This window comes from Ixodes scapularis, unplaced genomic scaffold (assembly GCF_016920785.2).
Source record: "Ixodes scapularis isolate PalLabHiFi unplaced genomic scaffold, ASM1692078v2 PGA_scaffold3__209_contigs__length_174095766, whole genome shotgun sequence".
NCBI classification, from domain to species: Eukaryota; Metazoa; Arthropoda; class Arachnida; order Ixodida; family Ixodidae; genus Ixodes; species Ixodes scapularis.
The window spans coordinates 72,765,543-72,792,774 of record NW_024609868.1 but is presented as its reverse complement, the minus strand read 5'-3'; the positions used below and the strand labels follow the sequence as shown (position 1 = coordinate 72,792,774).

At 45.0% G+C, this 27,232-nt stretch overlaps 1 protein-coding gene across 1 annotated transcript in view; it reads right to left on the bottom strand.

Annotated features, from left to right (window-relative positions):
- Positions 1-13: 13 nt before the first annotated feature.
- The window catches only part of LOC120839804 (cholesterol 7-desaturase nvd-like), a 70,780-nt gene continuing 43,561 nt past the window's right edge, over positions 14-27,232 (bottom strand). The window contains exons 3-5 of the mRNA XM_040210164.1: positions 12,162-12,350; positions 8,296-8,891; positions 14-118 (exon numbers count right to left, since the gene is read on the bottom strand). Of these exons, the coding sequence (XP_040066098.1) occupies positions 14-118; positions 8,296-8,891; positions 12,162-12,350 (890 nt within the window). The remainder of the gene's footprint in view (positions 119-8,295; positions 8,892-12,161; positions 12,351-27,232) is intronic.

Sequence of the window (27,232 nt, the reverse complement as noted above, 5' to 3'; positions counted from 1 at the left end):
GCCGCCGTGATGTTCACCACTGCAGCGTGCGCTCTTGAACTGCTTGCCAGGTGGGACTGTTTTCACTGAAAAACTGAGCAAACCACTTGCGGAACTGAACAATCCCTCGGTCGATGGGCTGCAGTGGAGGGCGCTCAATTACCCCCTTTGTGTTCCATATTAGCATATCTCTTCGGAACTGAAAGAAAAAAACAACAACACTTATGTATTATTGACATTTAACCGAGCCTGAATACGCCAATAGCCAGCGAATATTTCTGATATTCACGAGAAAAAAAGAGAGCATACTACTGTTGGCTGATCCAAGTTCAACGGAAGGATTTATGCCTCGTTTCACCTAAAGACTGAACGCATCTAATACTACGACGATGGCAACAATGAGCGTCAAAAGCGCAATGTAATGGAATTTTGACGCTTATTGTGGCCTCGTCCGCCCCCCCCCCCCCCCCCCCCTGGCCCTTTCATCACAGGATGCCTGCACTTCTCCGTCATTATTAATTTGTCTTCTGCCTGTGAGATTAGCGTACACTTTTTAAGGCTGTGCAACCTTTTCACCTTTTATGAATGAAGCCGTCTGAGCCCTCGAGTCAGCCATTTGGTTCACAGCCCATTTCTTAATTAGTTGCATTGATTGGGTTAAAAAACATCTCTGCTCTGAGTAAGTGAACCATCAACACACATTGAATTTTTTTCTTTTCAAATGATACTGAAGATTTTAAGACCCATTCTCAGAATTACCCGCGTCCTTCTTTCCCCAGTGACCAATAAAAAAAAAAAAAAAAACATTGACAATTAAAAAAGAAGTTGTGCCTCGAATCCACGCTGTGAAGGTGGTTGAACAACGAAGCTGTCGTATCACCTCCAACGATTGACACTGCACTATCGACCATTTTTTATGGGAAACGCCACCAGGTGGTGTTTTACTTTTTGAGGTCCAAGAAAACTTCCGGTTTATAAAAAGAATGAACAAGGGCCATCTTAACACTGCTGTTTATAATATAGATGAAACGTTTAACCACAAATTCTTAATGTGCACGCAAAAAAAAAACAAAAAAAAAAAACACGCACACGAAAGAGTGCGAATCTGTGTAAATGTTTCGAGTGCTCTTGTAAACCAACTTGTCTCCTCCAAGATATAACATTGTACAGACAAAGGGCCCTTATTAAATCTCTCTGTTGCGCGTGTAGCATTTCTAGCACTGGTGACATCAGCAAGCACAGCAGGCTTGCAAAGACGGCGCGACCGGAAGTCGCAGCGAACGGGGCTGTATCAAATGATTGACGAATGGTGGGGGCACCGTGCCAAAACCTTTTATATATAAAAGGGTAGTGACGCCAGTCCCCACGTCACAAGCTGCCGTCACCGCCCCAACTTGCACAGCAATAATCTTTACCGCGAAACGTATGCGGTGAGCGCTACGTGCTTCGTATTGTTATCAGGAGAGCCTTAGCATCAATTATCTGGTTCGGAAGCTTATTTTGTTCTTGTTCTTTATAGAAACAAATGATCGGCTGTACGTTGTATGCGGGATATCCACTTTTCGCTTCAATCGTTGAAGGTTTTTTTTTTTGTTTTTTTTCCGTGACGACGACTACACGCCAAAATTCCAGAAATCCGACCTGTGAGTCATACACAGCTTCGCTCTAATATAACCACTCCGAGTACACACAGCAACTTTTTTTTATTCCTTTTTCTATTTACACTAAGAAAAATGCACGTGCTCTACATTCATGGACTCACACCAGCCTGCCCTGGAAGAAAAACTATGCTGAGACACTTCGTTTCTCGCAATGCCAAGATACTGTATCGAATATGGCTGTCAAAATTATTTTAATAACTTAAATAATGCCGAGGGTTTCATGTGTTTATTAAAAGTGATAATGTAGTGATTGCGGAGGCGAGCTGGTGGATGTTAACCATTTTGTTCTTAGCCCGAGACTGAGGCAGGAAAAGAGGAAAGTTTCGAAGTAGAAGAAAAATGAACAGTCGAAGACACGTCTCAAACACAGCTAAAGACAAGTTTATTTGGTCACCTTCTTATATACACTCCACAAACTTCACCACAGCACCTTCCCGATCTCGAAAGCCAAAAGATAACAAAGGTCTCACATCTTTCCACCACAATTGTCAAACGACCTTGACGTTTTCCACAAAGCAATGAACAATAGCTCCCCTCATCCGGAAGACACTTGTCTGAATCCTTCGCGTACACAGTACACTCTCTCCCTCTACTCCCCGACCCATAATCACAAAGCATCCCGGTAACAGAAGATATCAATCCACGTGATACACAAAGGAAGAAACCACTTACACCTTCACATTCAACAAGCACTTCACAAAACTTTCAAATCCGCAAGAATGATTTTGCGCTGCTGCTAAGCTGTAACGATACCTGACTAATGCAGTTGCCCATTGATTTCATTCTTATTGTTTCTTTTACAACCCTTTTGATGTCGTTTAACTCCCTGTGTATTACCTCTGTTTCAGACCAGTGGGGTATACAATTATTACATTCTTGAACATGTTTCGCTATTTCCGAATTGGCAACGTTGTTTTTGACATTCCTTTTGTGTTCAGTCAATCTGTCATTTATACACCTTGACGTCTGCCCCACATATTTAAAGCCACATTCCAGGGGGATTGCATATACCACTCCATTACCACACGGAATAGACTTTTCTCGATGCGTTTTTGCGCATTCCCTTACACTTTTGTGGGAGGGTGTGAGCTTGCTCAACTTATAATCCGAACTAAAAACCAGATCTACATTGAACTTCTTGGCACAAGCCTTTAAGTTGTGAGAAATTTTGTGATAAAATGGAATTACAATAGTTCTATTTTTTGGCCTTTGCTTTGGTTCTCCTGTACATTTGTTTGCGAATTTTACGGGTAACTGCTTCCTTACGATTTCATCCTCATAACCAGCACCGTTTAGCCTTCTCCACTGTCTTTCTACCGATTCGGCCAAGAAATGTGTACATGATCTTTCCATTGAATTTGTGATTAAAGACTTTACAGTACCCGCTTTCACTGTTTTTGAATGGCAATTTTTTTTTGACAGCAGCGGTTTTGCGTTTTCTTTTCCATATTCCCAACATAGCCCTTTTTCATTGTGAATCATAAGTTCTAAGAACTGCAGTCTACCATTCGTAGGTCGTTCGACCGTAAACTTCAGTTCCGGGGCTGCCGATCTGATCAATGCTTCCAGAGTGTCAGATAATCCCTCCCGAAAAGAACAGATCAAAATGTCATCGACATACCTTTTCACAAAACAGGACTCCGACGTCATCTCCTGCAATCTATCAGATACAATACAATCCAAAGAATTAAGGTAAATTTCCGCTAACGCCGGTGCGACACTCGACCCAATGCATACTCCCTCTTTCTGTAAATACTTTTTCCCTTCATTCTCTACTATCGTTTACTGCAAGTAATAATCAAGAATGGCAAGAAAACTGTCCACCGAAATGCCTGACCGCGATTGGAACCTTACCAAATTCATTTCAAGCACCCCTTTTACCCTTTCCATCAGCCGGCTCTTCTCTAATGAGTAATAAAGATCCTTGATGTACATTGACAACACATCTCCTTCCTTTCCATGATGATCATCGAGTATTGTGATCAACTCACTCGAATTTCTCAGTGACAAAGACTTATCTAGAATTGCATGTTTTAAACCTTTTAGAAGAAACACGGAGACTACCTTCTGCCAAGTCCCATTCTCATTGATCACTACTCTAAGTGGCATCTCCGGTTTATGATCCTTAAAGGGGCCCTCCAACAGTATTTCAGCGTCGACTTTTTTTTGCGGTTTCTACACGCTAGTGGTCCCGGAAACCCAGTGGACAACGAAAGAGTTCGAAAATATTAGCGCATCATATTTTAATTTGACAACTCGGAAACACCTCCTCCGATGGTGGCGCCGCGAGGTGCCGAATGCGCGCGCATAACGCCGCTCCCTTTCACTATACGTCACATTCTCTGGGTTTCGTGATTGGCGAGAGCCTTCCCAGGAATTTTGAAGCGAAATAAAGTATATCACACGTTAACCGTCATTATTTCTCTAACAAGTCATTTTTATAGAGCTAATAAAGTTGCAAAGTAAAGTTCAAAAAGGGCGCCTTGTCGCTCATGCGCGCCTCCCAGCGGCTTCCGCGACGTACCATCGCGAGCAGACGACAAGTGATCCGTGTAGTCAACGCGCATCGTATTTTCACTTGTGTGCCCCCGGTCCCGGTCAACTAAAAGCAGTAAGAGGAGCCAGGGGAACCCTTATTTTCTTTTAATGCTGTGACAGACTTTTCATTGTTCGAGTGAAGTGCGGCGACGGGATCCAGCTTTTGCCCAACGGGACCGCTCACCAGCTTGTAGCTCCTACTCGCCGAGGTGACTCCTGTGGCGCAGTTGCGGGAGTCTAGTCTTCCGCGGCAGTCGAAGCGGACTGAGGCAGAGACGCGTCGCGGCGCATGCGTGGAGTGTCCTCGTACGGCGCGACGCCCAGCTCCGCACTCAAAATCCGATAAGCCCGGTAAATTCATCAATGATGGCAACCCGATCCCAAAGCTACGATGGTTACAGCTAGGCCTAATGGCCGACGAGCCGACCGGGCCGGCGCTTTGCTCCAATCGCCCGGGCCGATGCTTTGCTCCCATTGGCCAACCGCTTTGCTCCAATCGCTAAACTGTTTCATTTTACGTCATGAAGCGCAATGTTTTGCTTATTTAAAGCTGTTTTCTGCAATATTTAGTTCTCTAATAACTCACAAAATATTGCGAATTTCTGTAATATTTTTTTTCCTCGGTGATCCTGCTTTCTTGGAGCTCCGTTTCAGCGTCAACTTCAAACCGGTCAAAAAAGTGTTGGTGGGCCCCTTTAAGGAAGAATTTCACGCTCAACGGTGAGTTCGACAAATTTAACATAGTCTTTGCTACATCTTCAAATTCGTCTTCCTCTAAAATGGAAACTATATTTTTCTTTAACTTTCCGATGTTTCCACTCCATTCATGAAACAAGGATTCCATCGCGTCGCCTGTTTTCGTTTGAAATGACGATTTTGAAATAACCGCGAACCTACCGGATTTATCCGTTTGTAGCAATTGTAATGAACGATCCTCTAACTCCTTTCTAACCGAGTTGACGACACGAAAATTCCTTTTCTCATTTGGGTATTCATTCCCCATTACGTTTTCCATTCTGCCAACAGCCTGTTCAATAAACGCCGCTTTTCCTTCATGCCTGACTCCTCTCGCAACCGACTGTATGGATGAAAATACATCCACCCTTGACGGTTTTACATCATTACAAAACTTCGGCCCCTTTTCCAAGACTTCTTGCGTCTTCCCTGACAACATTACGCCACCCGCGGGTTGATAACAGAAGATCCACACATCCGATCGAAAAAACTGTAAAACCGTGACTCTCTAGCCCTTCCCTCCTGAGATCTCATATTAATACTATCCAGAACATGCTTTCGTTTGTACCACATTCAGTCGAAAATTGTCCTCCTGATGCTGTTCCAAAGGATGTAGTCTCTGTGCCGCTTGAAATCACCTCCCACCAGGAGCTCCCAAAGTCTTTCGGAAGCGCTGCGTATTTCTTTGATCCGGTGACTTGAGGCTTCTCTGTGCGCCTTGAGGATCCTCTTCTTTCCGCTCCAATGGCTCCCCGATGCCGACAGGTGTTTGAATGCAGAAGGGTCCACGAATCTTTTTCGAAGGCAGATGCCGAAATATGCGACCTCGGCCTCCAGCTCCGACAGTCGACGTCCCAGCCGGTCCAGTACTGCTACTGCTTGACAAATCCAGGCGGTCGGTGTCGTTGATGATGTGGTTGCACATGAGAAGGGGATCAAGCCTGCTTCAGGTATAATCAATGATAATGTAGTGATTGCGCAGGCGAGCTGGTGGATGTTGTAAAAGAAAAGGTTGTAAAAGGGTTGTTAAAGGGTTGTAAAAGAAACAATAAGAATGAAATCAATGGGCAACTGCATTAGTCAGGTATCGTTACAGCTTAGCAGCAGCGCAAAATCATTCTTGCGGATTTGAAAGTTTTGTGAAGTGCTTGTTGAATGTGAAGGTGTAAGTGGTTTCTTCCTTTGTGTATCACGTGGATTGATATCTTCTGTTACCGGGATGCTTTGTGATTATGGGTCGGAGAGTAGAGGGAGAGAGTGTACTGTGTACGCGAAGGATTCAGACAAGTATCTTCCGGATGAGGGGAGCTATTGTTCATTGCTTTGTGGGAAACGTCAAGGTCGTTTGACAATTGTGGTGGAAAGATGTGAGACCTTTGTTATCTTTTGGCTTTCGAGATCGGGAAGGTGCTGTGGTGAAGTTTGTGGAGTGTATATAAGAAGGTGACGAAATAAACTTGTCTTTAGCTGTGTTTGAGACGTGTCTTCGACTGTTCATTTTTCTTCTACTTCGAAACTTTCCTCTTTTCCTGCCTCAGTCTCGGGCTAAGAACAAAATGGTTATTAAAAGTGTTCCGACAAGTGGGAAGTTTTGGATAGTTGTCGAGAGGAGAAATTAACCACACGGCTCACAGTGACTCAGCGCTCGGCTGACATAGCCGAACGCTGCGTCTACGTTCTGCTCGGGCTTGTTTTCAACCTCTGAAGCTTCGATTGATCGCAAGTCCTAGTAGAACGCGGAAGTATTACACGGGGTCGATTTGCACCTGGTAAGCCCGATCTCACCAGCATGTTTGATACGCCACCGCTGTTGCAATGCGCCCAGTGGACTTCCGTTTTTTCGCACGAGCGTCAACCTCCCTAGAGCTCTGCGCGTGCAGAGCTCTAGACAGCATGCGAGCCGTCTTGTGCACTATATATTCCGTTTCACCTGATGTTTCACCGCAGCGAAGGCTACAAGCGCGAGCTCATAGAGTGGGCGGCTGCTCTTAGTACACGAGGGCTTGTGCGCCTAGATGTGCCACAGACCAAGGCGTTTGCGCGTGTAGCCTTTCCTGTGGTACTTCATAAGGTGAAATAGAGTACATACTCCGTTCAACCCTAAAGTTGTGTTCACACGGGGGAGAAATCCCGGGAATTTCTCCCCGGCGCGCGCGCATCACGAGACGAAAACGCGAGGCTTTTGCACATTGCAAAGTCTGACGTTTTCGTTGCGGGATGCGCGTGCCATGAAAAAATCCCTGGGATTTCTCCCTCGCGTGAATACCCCTTAAGGGGTATCCACACGAAGGAGAACTCCGCGGACGGATGTCGTGACGTCAACAATCCGGGAAACTCCGTCCTCGGCTCCGCTGGCCACCTGCGGAGTTTTCGTGCTTAAAGAACGAAGCCTCCGCGCCTCAGCCACGGAGAAAAACGGCGCCGCGAGACCTCGTAAAGAGATAACATATGTTTCACGTGTTGCGCGCTCCACAGAGGAAAGGGGTGAATTTCTCCTTCGCGTGGATACGGCATAAGCTGAGACTAAGTTGGGAGCTACATGCCCGCATGACGAATCAGCCGCTTCCCTCTTATCACCGCGCCCGTCTCTCTGCGCGTGGCTATGGGCCGGAGCGTGATGACGGGCCGAAGAATGATGACGGAACGGAGCGTGATGACGTGGCGTACGACTCGTACAAAAAAGGGTGTAGCTTCCATCGCAGTCTCAGTTTCGGGGAGAACGGCGTATGCCATCTGCGTCCTGTGAAGTTATGGCGGCGTCGCGCATGCGCCGAACGCTTAGTGAGATCGATATATTGAGGAACATGCTGCAGAAAATTTAGTCCACATGCCTTGTGTCGAATAAACACCGCGCTCCGTGACAACAAAAGCTGGACAAAATGCCCGCATAGTCTGTTCTCTCTGTTAATAGTAGCGCATGAAATAACACGTATTGTCTTCGTCTTCGTCATTGCAGAATCTAGCATTCACAGACGAAGCACGTTCCACCGTGATGAGTGTTTATTACACATTGTAGGAGCCCATCATTTGAGAAAGGCGCCCGAACATATCTAACTTGATATAGCTACCTTTCGCAGGTTATATATATTTTTTGAGGCAAAGGACCTTTTTTAAAAAAATGCCCTTAGCTAAAATTGGCTATCCCTATTTCTTTGCCACGAAATGTCTGACTAAATTCGTTTTCTCGGCAATCGCTGATGCGGCGTTCGTTGTCGATTCGGGATGAGCTGAATTCGCGCCAAACGTTCACACGGCCCTCGCATCCAAGACATGCCCGAGTGTGTGGCCGAACAATGGCTGAGCGTGAGAAATAGCGCAGAAGAAGCTACATGGGGCGCGCATATTTGAAAGGGGCTAATATAAAAAAGTGGATTGCTCCTACCTGTGACTGCTGAGCATTGCTGAGGATCCAGCGGAATAACCATGGCGCGTTTGGTTCGAAGTGCAACCTTTGAATGACCCGCACTTGTAGGGGTTCTTCCGGAAGCATCGCAATCACCGCCAACGCACTCGCGAACTTGCACTGCACACGCTCCAACATCAACGCCGGTCCAATCGCTTGGTTGGTCACCAGAGCGTGAAGAAAAGGCCGTCGCTTGCCCAAGATCGATGCATCGGCGTCGATTTCGGAGAAACAGACATGACCCTCGATCCTGTTCTTGACGGTCCAGTGGTTCATCATGAAGCGCGCCCAGAAGCTCTCCGCACCGCTCTGCAAGAATTCCACGGGAGAAAGAAAGGCGTTGGCCGTGTGCAGGTGCTTCGCGTGAGCCACGTCGAAGGCGTTCTCGATGAGGTCCCGAATGTGGCAGCTGATTCGGTCGTCGAAGCGGGAGTAGAGCTTCCAGTCGCCGCCGGTGATCTCGGGACAGTCCTCGATGCGCCACGAAGGCGCCTCCCCTTCGGCATGGTGCCATATGAACACGAATCCAAGGAGCTCGTGGACTTCCCACTGCTTCAGGCGCACAAACTCTGGTACTGTAAGTCGACGAAAAATGCTTTTAGCTGCATTGTTTTGTTTTTTTTTGCTTTTTGTTTGCGTGTGTGTGCGCGCGCTCTTAAAAAATTGCAGGGAGCGAAAAAAGAAATCTGTATGCTGAGCGGAAGTGATTCTTGCGCAGGGGTTGTAGTGATATCAGAACGCCGAACTCTGCTTGGCTCTGATTGTAAGGATAGTGGGTGCACCTCAATGCTAGCTTCCTTGAGGTCCACCCGGTATCCTTTCAATCGGAGCCCATCAGAGCTCGGCGTTCTGACGTCATAGCAACCCCTGCGCAAAAAAGCAGACGAACTTGCCCTCCGCATAGCCATTGCTGCTTAAAGGGCCCATAAAACGTATTTTAGGCTGGAATAAATAAATTTATATTGGAATTTTACTAATAGCACATCGTTCAGTAGGCCAAACGAAAAAAGCTAGAAAGTCAGAAGCCTGACTTTCGGTACGAGAATTTTGAAAACACAGCGGACTATTTCGTACCTCCCTCCCTTCGTTAGCTCTCTGCCTTTTCACTGGGATATATCCGCGGTCCCCGCAGCGCGTCACGGGGCCTCCGCAGCCCGTCACCTGGCCCAAACGCACGTCACACGACACCGGACCTCACTTATTTCCTTCACCCTTAAGCTGGCATTGTGGTGGAAGCTCCGCGCTTGACGGACCAATCAGCCACCTCCCTTTCATCACCTGACCTCATTCTCACGGCGCGGGTATGCGCGAGAGAGCGTGATCACGTGGCAAAAGTGTGGCTGGCACAACAAACACGTAGCTTCCATAGCACTGTCAGCTTCGGGGTGAACGGGGTGGGGAAAGCAACTTTCGTCTGAATTTTAAGCGACGGGCTAATCTTTTATGGGGAAAATGGCTGTGCCCGGATACACAAAGAGAGTCCGAGCAAGAGGGGACTCCCCCCTTTCCGTCTTCTTGAACTGCTTGGTAAATGCGCGATTTATGAGTTGATGAGGAAAGCTAAACAAAAAAAAGTTGGAAAACCGTTTCATGACTCCTTTAAAGAGTTACTTCAACGGAATTTGAATTATACCCGTCGTGTTCAAGAATAGGTTGGATATGATCCAGAATATCAGTAAATGGCAATCGAATGTTTGTATTTTGAGCACGGTGGCTGAATTTTTCGTTATAATAGGCCCACTCTGGCAAACGCTCGGAGAACAGCCAGCGGAGAGCATGTAACAGCCGACGCAATCGTGACGTAGATCGTCTCGGACGAGCAAAGCTGCGACGAGGCTGACGTCGAGAGGATGGCCTAGTCGTTCCAGCCACCGAAGCGGCTGCTTTGGTACGAATTTTGGGTGACGGGTTAATCTTTTATAACCTTGTAGGGAGACAATAGCGACTTCTGGGACACACAAAATGGATTCTCGGGAAGAGGGGAGTTCCTCCTTCCCCTTTTTTTCTCGTCGTGGCCGGAGGCGAGGCAGTTACCGTCACTAGCCGTCAAGTTTCCTAGACGGGCATTACAAACGAGGTGTTAGCGACATCCACCAGGTGCTCTTTGGTAATCATTTAATTCTTTTTAGAATTCCTTTCGTGACTTTTTTAACAAGATATTGGTGTGTTCGATGTGATACTGCTCATTTGAACAAATATAGAGCCAAAAAAAGAGAGCCGAAATTTCGTTGTTGTATCCCTTTAAGAGACTCCAGGAAAGGAATAACATATATCTTTTTTAATAAAGTCAAATCTTGCAGTGTTTTATTGACTCTCAATGGATCATTGTTGTAAAAAGACACTATAGCGCACTGGTGCATACACGCCAGTGCTCAATGCGTATACGAACCTATTTTTTCCACTCTGCTGTAGTACAGCGTCCGCTACCCTTGCGTAAGTTCTGCACTGTGTAGCGGGAAGTGCAGGCTCAAGCCTGTAAATCGGGGCGTCCTACATTGGACGTGTCCTCATTCAACTAGCGCACTTTTTGAAATAACGTAAACGTGCACACTTATTTATTTATAACTGCACAGTGTACAAATGGCAATGCTAACACATCAACGCAATTGGCTAAAATCAAATGTAATTGGGGATATTTTGGATTACATCCTGCAGCGCGGACCTCGATAAGGTAGAACGTTCCTGCCGTAATGGTGCATTTGCAATGTGAGCTGAAGTGTCCAAACTATTTATTTTAATTAGAACAGGAAAGGTGGCAACTAAGCGAGCATTCTATCTTCAAAATGGTTTGATATTTTCTAACTCGGAAGTAAAATTTGCTGGAGTTCTATGTTTGGAACGGGTCTACACGCAATCCGAAAGGAAATTCAATGAAGCTGTCTCTGTATCCCGAAACTTGTTTTTCACGAGGTACGTATCTATATTGGTGTCACCTGTCCATATAAATAACATTTTAGTTAAACATATAAAAGAGCGAAAAAAAGACAAGGACAAGAAGTAATCGGGACAAGCGCCAACTTACACATTAGTTTTACTTAGAAAAGGCAAAGCATTTATACACACCACGCGCGAAGCAGCAACACATAAAAGTAAGGGTGTCTGAATAGTGGTTCGAATCGAATAGATTAGCGTCATCTCTAGCTTCTGCATTGTTGAAAGAACCGGCTGTCTTGGCTTTCCTTTGCATTGTCAAAGCTATGAATTACGCAGCTCTATTCGATTCGAACCACTGCTCGCACAACCCTACATAAAATTCGTCAATTTAGTATCCGATCACTCAAAAACTGAAATTCATTCCCATGGAGCACAACTGACGTGTCGCTAACACCTGCCGTCCAACCTTTTTTTCCATAAAGAACGCCTCCAAAAGTCCACGAGTGACAGTCTCAAAAGGCTTCCTCAGAATCCTTATCTGCTGAAGTCGCGGAACACTGCCACACCTGTTGCAATGCACAGGCAAATGCGGGCCATATTTATCTTTTACTCTTGGTGCGTGCTCCCGTGCTCGGTCACTGATGCACCGCCGATGTAAACCTTACCACAACTCAGTGAGATTTTATATGCTTAACTGTGATGAACCAACAAGCCCAATAACGTACCCTTCTAAATAAAATTTTATTCTTACTAAAGAACAATCATACACGGGACTTTTTTTTTTTTTTGCATGATCTCACGTATGTATTTTAAAACAAAAAGGTTCGTTTTTTGCACAATACTTTGCAACACTTTTTTTTTTACGAAATCCCCAGCTTAGTTTAACTTTACTGTTACAGTTCAACTCCATTTTGAGTGAGAGCATTAATTTTTTTTGTATCTTTTAATCGTTATTTAAAAGAAGTACTCACGTTTAGTCGAGAAAGGCGCGTGAGTACAGGCACCGGTCTTTCCGCTGAACCTCCATCCGTGGAAAGGGCACTCGATGCAGTCTCCTACCACGCGGCCCACAGCCCCAAGATGGGCGCCCAGGTGCGGGCAGTAGGCGTCGGCCACGTGGGCAACGCCGTCCTTGGTCCGAAACGCCACCAGCTCCAAGCCTGGAATTGAAGGATACTCTTGAAAGCTCTTCTCCTCGGGTGTAAACAAAAATGATGTTGTTATACAAGTCATCGATGGACAAACTTATTTAAGAAAAAAAATGTATCGAAATAAAAATACAAAATAAGTCTACAAAATATATTCAATTACCAATTGAAGTACAGTTCTTAAGAATAATCTAGATACACGATGTAAATATATGGAGAATATTTAATCATCTTCGAATTCTTTCGCAAATACATTTTGTTCACATAGTTTGACATCTAGTAGCCTCAAATCCCGGGGGAGAAAAGACGTGCCCAAGTGAAGTGTGGAGGCTACAACACCAAGAATCAAGTGACCAAGATGGAACGTTGCATATCTAAAACAACATTTGTCATAAGATGGGCGCGGCTAAAACATCAGAAAAAAAGCAGTGTAATCAGCGTGTGTTTAATTCAAAGGCTAAGATAAAGCAGCGAAGCCATTTCAAACATGTTTTTAATACGAGGTCTTTAAAAACAATAAATGTTGATGTTGATTGTCCACAGTCCAAGCAGAAAATGGCATGCTCTTTGAATATTACTTTCATCGCGAAGAGTGACCAAAATGCAAAGAACAGTGCCAAGACGGTTTTTGAGCAGTATTTGGAATATTCAGTTTTTGGTATTTAAATGCTATTGACAAATAAAGTTTTTACCATGTAAATAAACACAAAATACAGCTACAAGTATTTAAATGCGTATTTTATGCAAATGTACTTGAAATACCTCAAATTACTGTAGCAGTTGTTTGTGTGTAGGCTCTGAAACTTTACTAAAAATAACGTATTCGACGAAAAAAATGAACATTTTTCTTCAATTAACTGCCAGCTCGGAAGGACAACAGAGATTGCAAGCAACAAAACTACTGTGCAAAATAACTACCTGATAATTGCACATTAACGTTCTAATCAGTGAAAATAAAGATGTGCGGGGGATTGTTAAAGCTACCACTCGTACAGCAGGCGAAAAACCGGTTATGCTAAAGCGTAAAGAATAAGAACACTCTTTACCTTTCTCTAAAACAAACTAAGTAGTTTCTTCGAGACCACAAAAGAGTTACTAACTACATGGAATGCTTCATGGACACGCGTTGCATAGAAGCCTGCGCAGTAGTAGACCATTATTTTCTTTTGCCATGAATATTTTTGCGACAACGTATTTTCGACTCATAGCCTATCAAAAGCTTACTTGCAGCTGGGCTGAAGGAACGAGCGCAAGAACTGCGCTCTCTAAACATGCACTTGAACCATTTATGTACAACGCTGCCATGCGGCAAATCTTAAAACACTAGATTTTTACCTCCGCCCCCCCCCCCCCCCCCCCCTCCCCGGTGAATAAGATAATGCATGATATTTCAAGCACCAGCTATACTTAAATAGCGCTGAGATTACTGGGGAGCGCCAGCGATGATACGACAGTTCAGAAAGTGCTCATAAGCCTGCGTAAATACAGCATCAGGATGAAGGAGACAACCGTCACATAACCGGACGCGCAGGGAAACTAAAGGCCCGTTCACACAATCTGGGACTCCTTGGGAGGGGGTTCCTTAAAACCTCTAAAAAGTAGTTTACAACGAGAGAACAGACCGGCACTCTGGCGAAGTATATTGCCGCGCACCAAGTAGGCAGCGCGGCCGTAGCCGAACGGTTATCGCGCTTGCCTCCCACGCGAAGGGCCAGGGTTCGATTCCTGGCCGCGACTATGCATTTTTGTTAACACTGTAATGTTAAGCTCTGGTGACATCGAGAACCGTCTAGCTGATTCGAGGTCAGAATGTTCTACGCGTCGAACTTTCCACGCCGATTATTCCAGAAGCCCACGCATGTACATAGGGGCTCCGCGTGGCGAGCCACATTCAGTTTCGCCCCAGCGTTCGACTCCGCTGCTACGCCGACTTCGACGCCCGCGACGCTCTGTTATTATCTTTTGTACCCTTTTATTTTTGGCACAAGTTCGCCACATTAAACGTTTATTTCTTCCTTTTTATTTCCTGTTTTTTTGGTCACCACCCGTGACAATATGCAGTGACCCTGGAACTGCATTTCACTAGAGTACAGAATTTTGCTCTATTTACGAGGCCAAATGTACGTACTACTAATGAGAAATGGTCGTTTATAACATTGTCAAAAGTTTTTCGGTCCAAGAAAAGAAGGATGGTGCGCGGAAGAAATAGAAAATATACGAGACAGCCAAAGATTCCACGGCTACCCGATATGCGGTGACAGTGTGTTGTCTCAACGCAAGAGGGTTCAAGAGGCTTCAAGGCACTCGATCCTAAGAAGTCGCAGACGTGTAAACGGGCCTTAGCTGTCAAAGGATTCGTAACTGAGACGACACCTCAAAGAGATGCTGAAAGATTAGAGCCTACTATGGCCGAATGAAGCCACAAATAAACGAAGTGATTACGCGTAACCAGACATGTACATGTACGTACGCGTTACTAGTGACGAGTTACTTTTACCATGTTACATTTTGCTGTAAAGAGTAGCGCATTTAGTTACTTTTTTTAGAAAGGGTACGAGTAACGTACTTAGTTACTTTTAAGGCCAAGTAACGAGTGACGGTAATTCGTTAGTCTTGAGGAGTAACGTGTACAACAACGTTGAAACAGCGTCGTTTTAATTAGAACCTGAACATGCGTCTCTTAAACGGAAATAAACGGCGCGCAAAAGAATAGACAAGGACGAAGGGAAGATGCGAACGACACAAGCGCTGGAAAACTGGAGACAAGTTCGGCTTCTGCACGACTACTTGAAAGTGTTTTGCTTGTGTGGTACGGCATTATCGTCGAGATTTCGGAGACGCAGAGAGGATCTTTAGCTGCTGGATCAGGTGACATAATTTTTGCGGCAATAAGTTCGAACCGCGTTACCGAAAAGAGCGCGGACAACGGTGCATAGTGGAGGTAGTTTGACAGTACATGGAGACGTTCAGCTTCCGGAGGATGTGACGAGAACTCTGGAAAAAGGACCCAAGTACAGCCTGGAACCGCACTTAAGGCCACATGAACTGCTGGCCTTGGTACGGAGGGTGTCGGAAAAGACTGATACGGAGGAAAGAGGAAGGTGTGTTTTGGGGGGGGGGGGGGTTGATTGTCACGAAGGGCACTCCAAAAAGGTCAACATCGCCTGTGGCGGGCACGCTGAGAAAAAAATGTGCCGTGTTTTCAGGAAAGCGTCCTTCGTTTACTCGAAGCAGAAAAAGAGGGGGATTTGTCGTTCTATCTCAGGACATGCTAATGAGTAAATCTAGAACAGCGGTTTGTAGGAACTTCAAGCCGTCGTCATTCGACCTAAAAAAATTCAAGAGCGCAGCACTGAAGTTGTGCGATACTCTTGAGTTGACCAAATTAGGAAAATACATAAAGAAGAGTAAGGAAGACCACCTAAAAGTTTTTTGAAAAACACATACGATGGCCTTACCCTTCCGGGCTACTGTAACGGAAAGGGAGGCGTGGCCAGGGTGTAAGATAGACAGGTGGGGAAACGAGAGCCAAATGAGCGACCGGATTGTCCCCCTCGGGTTTCTCTTTTTCTGTGGCGCCATCTATGTGGAGCACCGCGAACTCTCACTCCGGGTGGGCGACCGGTGGCGACCGGCTAAACTGACGGAGATGATTTCTCGTGGATTTTCAACGGAGGACTGTCGTGCTCTCGGTTTATTTTACGCACTCTCCCATAAAGTTCCATGCAAATCCGTATCCATTTTTTTTCCTCTCGCCGCAGCGCCATCTGTCGCTAATCGGGGGTACCTGCAAGCAGACGAGTACACAATCCGGTCACGGCGCTGCGGTAGGCTTCTATGGGCCGTTTCCCCACCTGTCTATCTTACACCCTGGGCGTGGCAGAAGCAGGTTAGCCAGTTTCTCCTGCTCGAGAGCTCCGGAACCCATTTCTAGTCAGAAATTCGCAGGCGGTTGTGGAATATCTTAGTGCAAGCGAACACGCAGATGTAGCGCCATTCTCTTTAGATGTGGAGGACCTTTTCAACACCGTGCATCACGAGGGGCTCTTTGTGGCGGTGCGTGAATGTATTGACGAAAACGGTGTCGCTCAGCTTGAAAATGAGAGTGGTGTAGGAGTCGATAGTTTTATAGAACTACTGAAGTTTCATTTGCAGTCGACATTAATCACGTGTGACGATGGTTACTATTTGTGGAAAAAAGGAATTTGCATTGGGCTCTTGTGTAGCTGCGGTACTTTGTGACATTCTCTTGGGTAAATGTGATCAGGCAATCAATGATAACTTAGACGAGGAGTGTGTTCACGAAGTGTTTAGCTACGTTGACGATTAGCTAGTGGTTACAAGAGGGTCTGAAGGTGCCTCTGAGGAAAGGGCTGTGAAAGCAGTGTTGGATGTTTTCACTCAGCATTCTGGGGGGCTAAGGTTTTCCCATGAACTACAGGATGGGGCACATCTTCAATTTTTAGACCTTAGACTAGATTTTAAAAAAAAAGTCACGTGTGTTGGCTTGACCAACCACGCTCTAAAAAGGGACTTCTCCCTTATGATTCCGCCAAATCTGAGCTCGTAAAAAAGAGCATTGCGTCCTCTTGCCTCCAGACCACCTTGAAAGAATCCTGCTACCATTCAATGTGAATAAGTTTTAGGATGCAAGTACAGCGGCTGACAGATGCTGGCTTCCCTGCGTCAGCTATTCTGGCAGTGGCGCAGATGTTGTTAAAAATGATTTAGGGAGGGTTAAGTCAGAAAAAAAATAAAGACAGACAACGAGGCCCCAGGTACTCCACTTACATGCATAAAATCTCACACAATTTGAAAAAAAAGGTAGCCCCCTGTGGTTTCGGCAGCTAGAATTGCGGAACTGCCTGGGGGCAAGAGCCCATGTGCCGTTATGCACAGGAACAAGTATGCTGTTTGTGTGGTTGGTGCTGTATACAAGATCCCACTAAGCTGCGGAAGAGTGTACATCGGCCAAACTGGCTGCTGTATTAATGACTGGGCATGGGAACATGACTGGTCACTCAGGTCGACCGCTGGGAACCACTTGCCTCTGCATTGTGCTGCCTGTAAATTCCAGCCCAAATTCAACACCATCACCATCAATGGGAGGGGCAGAGACAAAACCGCCAGGGAATTATTGGAAACCTTTGCAATAACAAAAAAGGGGCAAGGTGCATACGTCAGCCAAACATCGGTTTCTCTTTAAAAAAAAAAAAAATTGCTTATCTTGACACGTGCTGAAGCGATTGTACGGTTTTACTTCGTTGGTGTTTTTTCAATAAATCTTCAGTTGTAGGTCTAGCGCTTGTGTCGTTCGCATCTTCCGTTCGTCCTTGTCTATTTTTTAGGCAAATTCAAATTCTTTATTGATCCCTGAAACAGAGAGAGGAGGCAGAGAAAAAAGCAACTGACACGCTGCTTGACTAGCCTCTGCCCCCCATAGCAGCCCAGGGAAGAACAAACATAAACGTAAAGACACTAGCATTTGACATATTCATTATAGCATGGAAAAGACAACATCATCTATATTGCGAAACAGAGAATCTAAACGAAAGGGGGAGAAAAAGAAACGAAGAAGTATGTAAAAAAAAAATAACACGCGCAAAACCCATACAATCGTGTTATACTGAACGTTTTTTTTTTTTCTTACATGGGAGTAACCATTAGACAAAAAGTGAACATATTGGTTTGTCGGACATACTGAAGATATCTGTATCAAGTTCATAAAAACGATTAAGAAGACGGGGGAGGGTACATTTTAACATCTGATCCCCATAGTTTGTTCTTGATTGTGGCACTATCCATTTCTCAGCATTACGAGTTGGATAATTTGCTTGTCTAAGTGCAAGTTGGGAAATTGATAGATACATATTTTCGCTCTGTCTAAAAGACCTTTTGTAAGAAAGTGCAAGTTTATAACTATAGTGATTTGGAATTTGCACTATATTAAATTTATGAAACAATGACTCGGTATGACTATCGTATGCTGCATGACATAAACCTCGAATTGCTTTTTTTTTTTTAAGAGTATGTATTATTTTAAGATTTGTAGCAGTCGTATTACCCCATACTAGAAAGCAATAGTTGTAGTATGTGTAAAAAAGAGACTTGTATATGAGTAGCATAACAAATGTGGGAATCATATTTCGGTATTTATATATAACCCCAACAACTTTCGATAGCTTATTACTTATCTGTTGCACAGTTTCGTCCCAACACAGGTATTCGTTAAATATTATTCCTAGTACTTTTACATTTTCTACTATATCTATTTCATTTCCACCAAGTGAAGGGGTAGTCATGAAAATACATATTGTATTACGTGACCTGAATAGAGTGGCTTTAGTTTTATTTACATTTATTTCTAAGGAATTTAATATCGTCCAAGCATTTAGCTTTTCAAGATATCGATTTGCCTTTTGAATAATTTGGTCAGCGTCGTTCCTGAAAAAGAGAGAGGTGTCATCTGCATATATGATGTAACTAACTGTATCATCAATACGTACTATATCATTGATATATAAATCAAAAAGAAGTGGCCCGAGGCGCTGTTTATTGCCGTTTACCATAAACCAACTCGCCCACATCACGACACTAATCCAGGCGTCTATTTCGACAAACGCAGACGGGTAAAACTAAAAAAGAAAAAAAAAACTAAACAGACGGACAGGATTGCAACGTTTATTGCGGAACGAGTCAGTCAAACTCTACAGCTGGGAATGTCCCTTACCTAGCGAGCACAATAACGCTCGTTGGTTGAGCCTTATAGAATCGTGGAGCAGACCGAGTGTAAACCCGGCGGTTGACAACACGGGAAGGCACAAAACCCCTTGTCAACTTCGAACTTTAGAAACAGAGAGAACAAAAAAGAGAGAGATATCTCAGATTCCCAATCTCTTTCTTAAGCACAACACTGCTGTTCCTTCGAGCGCGTCAGTAGAACGGCTCTTCAACGTCACAGGAGATGTATTGACTGATGAAAACTTCGTGAGGTAGCTACCGCTTAAGTGCGACGACTACTGAAAAGAAAACAATAAGCCGTGAAACAAGAGTACTGCTGTATTTGGTCGCCAAAGTAACCAGATATATAACTCGCTACTTTTGAGGTAAAGTAACGCGAACCTTTTGAAAATCGGGTAGCGAGTTACGTATTCAATTACTTTTTGATGGATAACGAATAACGGTATTTAGTTACTTTTGTTTGTGTGTATGTGTAAGTGTGTGTGTGTGGGGGGGGGGGGTAAGGTGTACATGTCAGCGTGTAATGCGACAGAATATTTGCTTGGGACTGTATTTTCATACTTAGTAAATGGAGAAGCAAATTCACGGCTTTCGCTTCTAAATCCCTGTCAACAAACTGAAGTCCTTTAAGAACCTCGTAGACGATCAACAGCCTACGAAAGTGTAAGAATAAAGACGACGAGCGCTCTGCCCTATTGAAAATTCCATCAAGGTACGTAATTTGGGACACTGACTGCCAGTCAGCAGCCTTGGTGGAACGTGATGGAGCATCAGACGTCATCTGATGGTCCATCAGATGACGTCTGACTGCCACCGCCAAGGGAATTTCATCAAGAAGGGCAGCATTTATATAAGAGTAAAGCTATACGCACTCATAAATATCACCAAATTCCTCAATAAAACAAAAGGTTCGAGAAAAAAAAAAGAAAAAAGAAAGCAAGACCACCGCGCATCGAACCCGCGACCACATGCGTACAAACCGGACACCTTAACCCCTATGCTTTTCTTCTTTTACCTTAACCCCTATGCTACCCCACCGCTACAGAAACTCGATTTAACAATTCGTTTTATAAGAGATGCTTCGGCTGCAAATGCAGTTAAGCTGTCAGCATGTTATGCAAAGCACTCGTACATCACTCGCCGTACTTCAGTTCTACTCACCTGCCATGTAGAGTACTTTCGCGTCGTAGAACGATCCTTTTGTTCGCGCGTCACCGGTCCTGTAGACCTGGTACACCTTGTCGTCTTCAACTACACCGCTAAAGTCCCTTACATCGTCGGAACTCACAACAGGCTGGGTCTTGTCGAGTAGAAATTCTACTAAAACGTAAGAGATTGTAGAGCCCGGGCAGGATCGACAGGTTGGAGCAAGCGGGCAAACAAAACGAGTCGAGAGCGATCGTTCATGAAAGCTCGGCGAAGCCTCTATGAGCGAAGCGAAATGCGAAGTTTCGTGTTCGGTGCTTCGGCGGGCCTCTGATCAAGGTTGTCGGTCGGTTGCGTGTCATATCTCTAACGTCAGCGGTTTTATGGGCTCACGTCCCGAAATCGTTTTCTCGTGCATAGATTACTTTTCGTATTCATAGATTTGACGAAATAGTGGTATCCGAACGAACTTTACGTCCTTTGGCCGTACGTCTGTCTGCACGTCAAAGCTTTCTGACGTACAGTCAGAGACAATCGATGTACAGTCAGAATCACCACCAAGACATCCTGATTAGGGGTGTCGCGAACTTTTGTCGAACCAGAATTTTTGGTCGAACTTTGGGGGTTCGACTGGGTCGAACCGATTCGACGACCTTCGAACGTTTCACCAGATTCGACCGCTTCGACTTTGTGGACAGTGTGGCCAGGCCCCCAGGTAACAATTTATGTTGTGGAGACAGTCGGCGCAAAAAAGTTTCGCAACAAAAAACAGTTTTACTGCAATCGCGCAACAATGTTGTAGCAACAGTCATAACACTGCAGAAGTGTCCGCTGCTAAAGCACTGCGGCAACTGTGTTGGTCAACCGTTGATTGTTTCATGCTCGCAACAGTAACCGAAGCATTGCTTTTCCCCAGCAAAATGTGTGCTGTCCTGATGTTGCTAAACTGTTCCCGTGGCGCGCGTTCAAAAACAGTTTGCGTTTACACTGCCAGAATGCAGTCGCCAAACATTGCTTTCCAAAAGTGTTCCAACCGTACGACACAACAGTTTCGCGCTAGGTTGGAATAGATTGTCAAGGAATTGTTGCGAAAACACTGGACACCATTGTTGGTTGACTGTTGCTCAAACCTATTCGACAGACGTTGCGTGCCACAACTGGACAGTAGCTGAACGTCATTTTTTGCCGACTGTTGCCGCCATGCATCTTCTCAACATTTGCACTGCATGACCAGGCAGCGCTCCTCGCGGCAGTGCTTCCCCATTATCGGGGCAACAATGTCTTGCTTTTGTTGCTAGAGTCTGTCATGCCACAGCTGCGTGGCATAGTTTGGCGGGTGTTCCTCGCTTGTCTCGCAACATTAGGAAACGGTCGGGCAGCCTTTTGGTAACAATTGCGAGCACCTTACAGCGGAACAGCAGTACAGCCAACGTTAATAGAACTCAGTATAAGTTTCACCGATCTGTACGTTGAAACCTAAATGTCGGCGATCCCAACGCTGCCATTTCTAACACCGCAACCACTTAGAAACAGCACAACTCTTTGAACTGGCTCAGAGTATCGCATTCGATAGCGTCTACTGCTACTCTTCCATTTTGGCTTTCATCGGCAATATCGTAGCCGACACAGACTAGGTAACAGGGATATGAAGGTTGCCGACCCTCGTCTCCCCTCCACACGTACCGTGAATGCACACAGAAGTCAGCACGCACCCTACTCTGGACGCGCTACATCAAATCTCCGGTGAGTCGAGGTTGTATAAAAACAATAATAATTATGCCGCGAAAGCTTGTAAACAAATGTTTTAAAAGCCATCCCGTGCCTGCCATTTTGTACCAATCTCCAATAAAGGTTCCTACAAAGAGAGTTTATTTCCGTTTGTTTTTATGCAAAGAACTAGCTTTCTTAAAACATGCCCGCCAAAGATGTTACTCTTTCTGTGGATGCTAGTAGAGGGCGCCACCGCCGCGTTTTTTTTGGAGTTCTCCGGTCCCGAACACCGCGGGGGGAAGGACGTAACCACCCATGTTCGCCCTGCTGCGAGCGCTTTCCACTTTTTCACGTTTCCTCCTCTCCTGCCCTTCTTTCCTTCCTTCGCCGCCCTCCGCTAAAGTCACCTGTTAAACGCCCTCCCCCGAGGAGCCAACACGGAGAATGGATTAGGAGACGCCTCCGTTAATCCGGCTTAACCCGCCGAAAAGGGAGCCTGCTGCTTGACTAAAAATTACTTCCCTGCTCGAAAAATGAGAAAAAAAAAATTAAAAAAACACCGCGGGCAGCGACCGAATGCGCTTTGCCGGATGCGCAACGCTCCGTCCGCCTTGAACAAGCTTTCATGCATTGGACTAGCATTTTTCGAAGCGCGGCAGGCTTAGTGTAGGTCCTATCATATGGTCCCGCAAGACCTCCCTGTCCACCACGAGCTAGCCAATTTTTGAAGGACATAACGACGGCAGCGTATTCAAACAGTGTAAAATAAAATGTTTATAATATTTATAAGAACACCATTGTCTTCACTGCTTGACTTTCAAATTTTTAGTACTGCAAATAATCGTAATCAAAATATTTTTATGATTGAAGACCCCTCGTCGGGCATCGAACCCAAGATTAAGCTTACGTGAAACGTGATTCGGCGCGGGTGCAAATCGAGTCACCGTAAACTTTTTTTTTTTTTTTTTCAACGTGGATTCTGATATTTAATCTAGCTGAGGTACCACTGGCAGAATACGAACCACACACTTGGAAGGTATATACCGTTCTGGCGCCACTCATTTTCTACTATGGCGGTTATAGTGAGGGTCGGAGATGCGTGCCGCTGTTGAGCCTGTCCAGTGTGTTGGCTTCACTGACCGACACAAATTATTTCTGGCAATACGAGGAAGCTAGGCTGTTATGAGCGCAGGTCACCTTTTTACCCTGAAAAACAAGAACGATGTTTAGTGCAATATTTACGCAAGGATGCGCATTTTAATTCTGGAGCTAAACGGAAACTAACCACTATTTTGGATTTAATTTCTCGATATAGGTCTTAATTTCGGATTCTTTCATAACTCCAGATGTGTCTCACATCGTAATTACTTGGTTAGAGACGTTGTTCGCGAAAACTTTATTTTGTGACATACATGTTCGATACAGGCTGATATTTGTAGTTGTTGGAAGCATCAGTGCATATATTTGCGCGTTCTCGCTGCCTTTTCTCGCTCAGATAATTGTCATGGGAAATTATGAACGGCGGGCCATTTAATTGGTTTTTTGGGCATCTAGATGATTAATTAGGTTAACATTATTCTCAGCACAAGAATAAGAAAATAATTCCAATTTTTACAATATGTCCACAAAACGCGTATAAAGTAACAAACGCTGTCCTCACTGCAACCACCAAAAGTTCGAATCAATGTCAGATAGCTGAAATGTGCGTGTGCGTTTTTATAGCAACGCGTTACGCCTATGACTTTATATTCCATCCAGTGTTTGACTGTTTGTCTATCTTGATAACGATGTCAGAGTTTTTTTTCATATGCTAAAAGAAATATACCTTTCTGCAAAGACTATTGTGGTTAAATGGCGTTTTTTTGTGATCTTGGCATATATTGCCGTGATTTGTATTAATAATATTATTAAACTTAAGATATTTTAATACGTAATTTTTCAAGCTTTAATGTAATTGTTGCTTATGATCTAATTTCAAACGCGCGAACACATGTGACAATCAAAAGTGTGCTAATAATTGTCACTGGTGCGAATTGTAGCATTTTTAATTATTAAGTAATAAAATAAAGATAGTCTGAAATCAATGAAAACATTCTAGCTAATGTAGAAAATCCATGTAAAATTACATTAATTGGGGGTAAAGTATATTTTGCTATCAAAGTCGCGACTTTTGACAATGGGCAAAAGTCCAAAATCGGCGCCAATATTCATCTAGACAAAATGCCCCCCAAAAAATAAATGAAGTTTTTTTAATTACAAATTTTTTCATAACGTTTAGCTACTTTCATTTTTACGCTCCGTCGTCTTGGCAATCTCAGCCTTTCCAGTTCGAACGAACGCCTACCTGCTTGCACCTCTGTTCACTGCACCACCACGTCTTTCGTTGGCGTTGTAAGCCGGTCAAACAGTAGTAAGTTTTCGTGCTGCGTATACGAGCGAACGCAAGCGCTGTGTGTTTACGTTAGCTTTGCGTGTTCCTCACTGCGCGTGCGCGGAGTCCAAAACTGCGGTCTTGGATGGCGCATGGTGATGAGGCGCACAAACAACGTGGGGCACGCAACTCTAACGCAACCACACACCGCTTGCGTTTGCTTCTACGCGCAATACTAAAACTCTCCAGTAAGGTACAATCCCACACCGGCTTCAGCACTACGTTGGGACAGTGAAGAGTATTGTTTGCATTCAGAAATGACAATTCGAAAGCCATGATCGCGAGCAGTTCCACCATGCCCGCTGAGCAGGAGAATCGGGGGACCCTCACTAGAGCGCTTCCCGTTTCTGCCGCGGAAGGGCGAGCGTCGAGCTGGAGACGCGAATACTCCATCTGAAAACTCATATACCTGGTTGGATGAATGCAATGCTATCGCATTAGTTGAAGCTCGATTTGTTGATTCGAACTTCAACAAATCACACGCACCCATTCTCCCTATTCCTGTTTACCCAGTCATAGTCGTTCCCTCACGATGCAATACGAGTACAAGTAATGGCAGTTTATACAATCTTAACGCTGCACAGCCGTGATCGCACGGTTTTTAGAAGCGCTATAGAACGAGCACAAGCGTCGAATTTCGGTACACTGATTTCTGTCTCCCCGCCGTGACACCACACGAGAAAAGCGATTTCGTTCTCTCTGTGAAATTAGGAACACAGAAATCAAGATATAATCCCGGTAATAAAACAAAGCGAAATAGATCTCTGCAGCCAATACCCAACCGTTCGGGAGGTGAATAGGCAAAAACGTATATAACTTCCGTGCCTTTACCCTCTGCACACCCGCGAGAGAGAGTCATACAAACTCCTTTGCGCTATTATCAACACGATTGCGTTTGCAAGCCGGTAGTTTGACTCGGCTGGAATTCGTCCCTTCTGGCTTTCATAGCTCTCTATGAAACCAGAAAGGTAGATTCTTTGCTACATAGGGTGGCTTGCCCGGGGCCTCCAGTTATTTACGGCCAAAATCACACTGGAGGCGCTTCAGCAATGTTCACTCTCGTTGACACACGTGCTCTCTAAAAATGCCCGTCGTCTACCTTCCCAAAAGTTACTTGAAGAGCCAATCATAGAGACCGACGGATAACGAGGCCGAAATTATGCTTATACCTCAAAAAAAAAAAAATGATAACTCAAATTTTGCCTCGTCATTCCCAAACTGGTTGCCGGACGAAATTTTCTATGCGAATTGCAAGCCAGGGTTGGTTATAGTAACATAAGATACGTACGGCAGAATTCCCTGCCATAAATAAAATAATTTGGCTAACGCCAAAGTAGCCCGAAATAGGTGCAAAGAGTTTTGCGAAAGGGAGCGTAAACCGAAAAAAAAGGGGGAAAAAAAAAGGCAGAAGAAAAGGAGAAGTAATAAAAAATCTCTGGGTGACGTGCCAGAACAATGTCTGTTTATGTGATTTTTCTTGTCACGTGACCGAACAAAACAAAAATAAACGAAATAAAAAAAAAAAAACAGGATAAAAAAATTATCCCCTGCCCGGTTTTGAAGCTAGGCCCTCTTGATCGTGAAACTAGCGCGCCATCCGTTGCGCCAACATAACTTTTTCTTTCTTTCTTTATTGTAAGTTGCGCCAACATAATTCTGCCTGTAATGCTCACGCATTCTCACATCATAGGCGAAAGCTTAGGTGCCTTCGAAGTTTTTCATGGATGTGTTATTTTTATTTGTGGCAAGAGTTCACGTTCCAGAATGCTTTTAGAGTTTTGGAGCAAAACGAGTTTTCTTCATCCGAATCACCTTCTAGAGCCAGTAGTCCGCACTGGGTCGTCCAGCTAATCAAGCAGCCATTTTCAAATTCTCTGACGTGCCCGTCCTCGCATCCGAGGTCGCCGTTTGACAAGCTTATCTTTCTTCCACCTGGTAGCCGGAACCCCCACGGCCAGCTTTGTTCCGTCCCCACTCCCTCTCGACAGGATGGCTCGCCCCGAGACTAATCCCATTCTCTAGACGCTCTTTCCATCCAACGCTTGCCCTTTCCCTCCCCGTGCCCCAGCTTCGGGAGAGAAGGTTTTTCCCTGCAAAACGTCCCGTTTGTACAGCGGCCTTTAAGGCCGCGGGCGTGCAAATTTTGTAAACTCCGCGCGTGCGCGCGCGTATGTGTGTGTGAGTGTGTATGCGCGCGCCCGCGCGCGCTTTGCTCTGCTTTGTTTTGGAATGGCGCAGGTTTGTTACCCGTTTTTACACGTGTATCTTTCTGTTTTGAGTTTGTATTTATTTTCCTCTCCCGTATCCCTTTCCCTACTTGGCAGTGGGCTAGCAGCGTCTCATCAAGGGTCTCATCAACCTTTCTGCCTAGCCTTGCACTCTGCCAAGTGGGTATCGCAATCTGTGCGAATAAAATTATTATTATTATTATTATTATTATTATTATTATTATTATTATCATTATTATTATCCCCATTGTCGCAAGGTCTGTGCCGAAAACTACAGTCCTACAGTGGCGGAAACTCAAACGCTCCTTGCAACTAGTGAACACGGCCGTTCATTGGTTATTGCCTTCTGGACGCAGCGGGAGACGCGACGCCTAGACCCAAAATATCTGGCTCCTCCAGATACGCCGGAATGCGCCTAAAAGCGCTGCGTTTCTACCCGGCGCCGGAAGTGACGTCAAAACGCAGGCGCAGACGCGACGCAGACGCGGAGAAAAACGCGCCATGTGGGCTAGCCTTTAGGCGAAGCTCTGTGCGACGACCGCCGTTTTGGTGGCATTTATTTTAAAAAGAATTGTTCTCGAAACCATATGTTTTAGGAGTATCATGAAACTGCCTATTATTCACGTGCTTTACGGCTG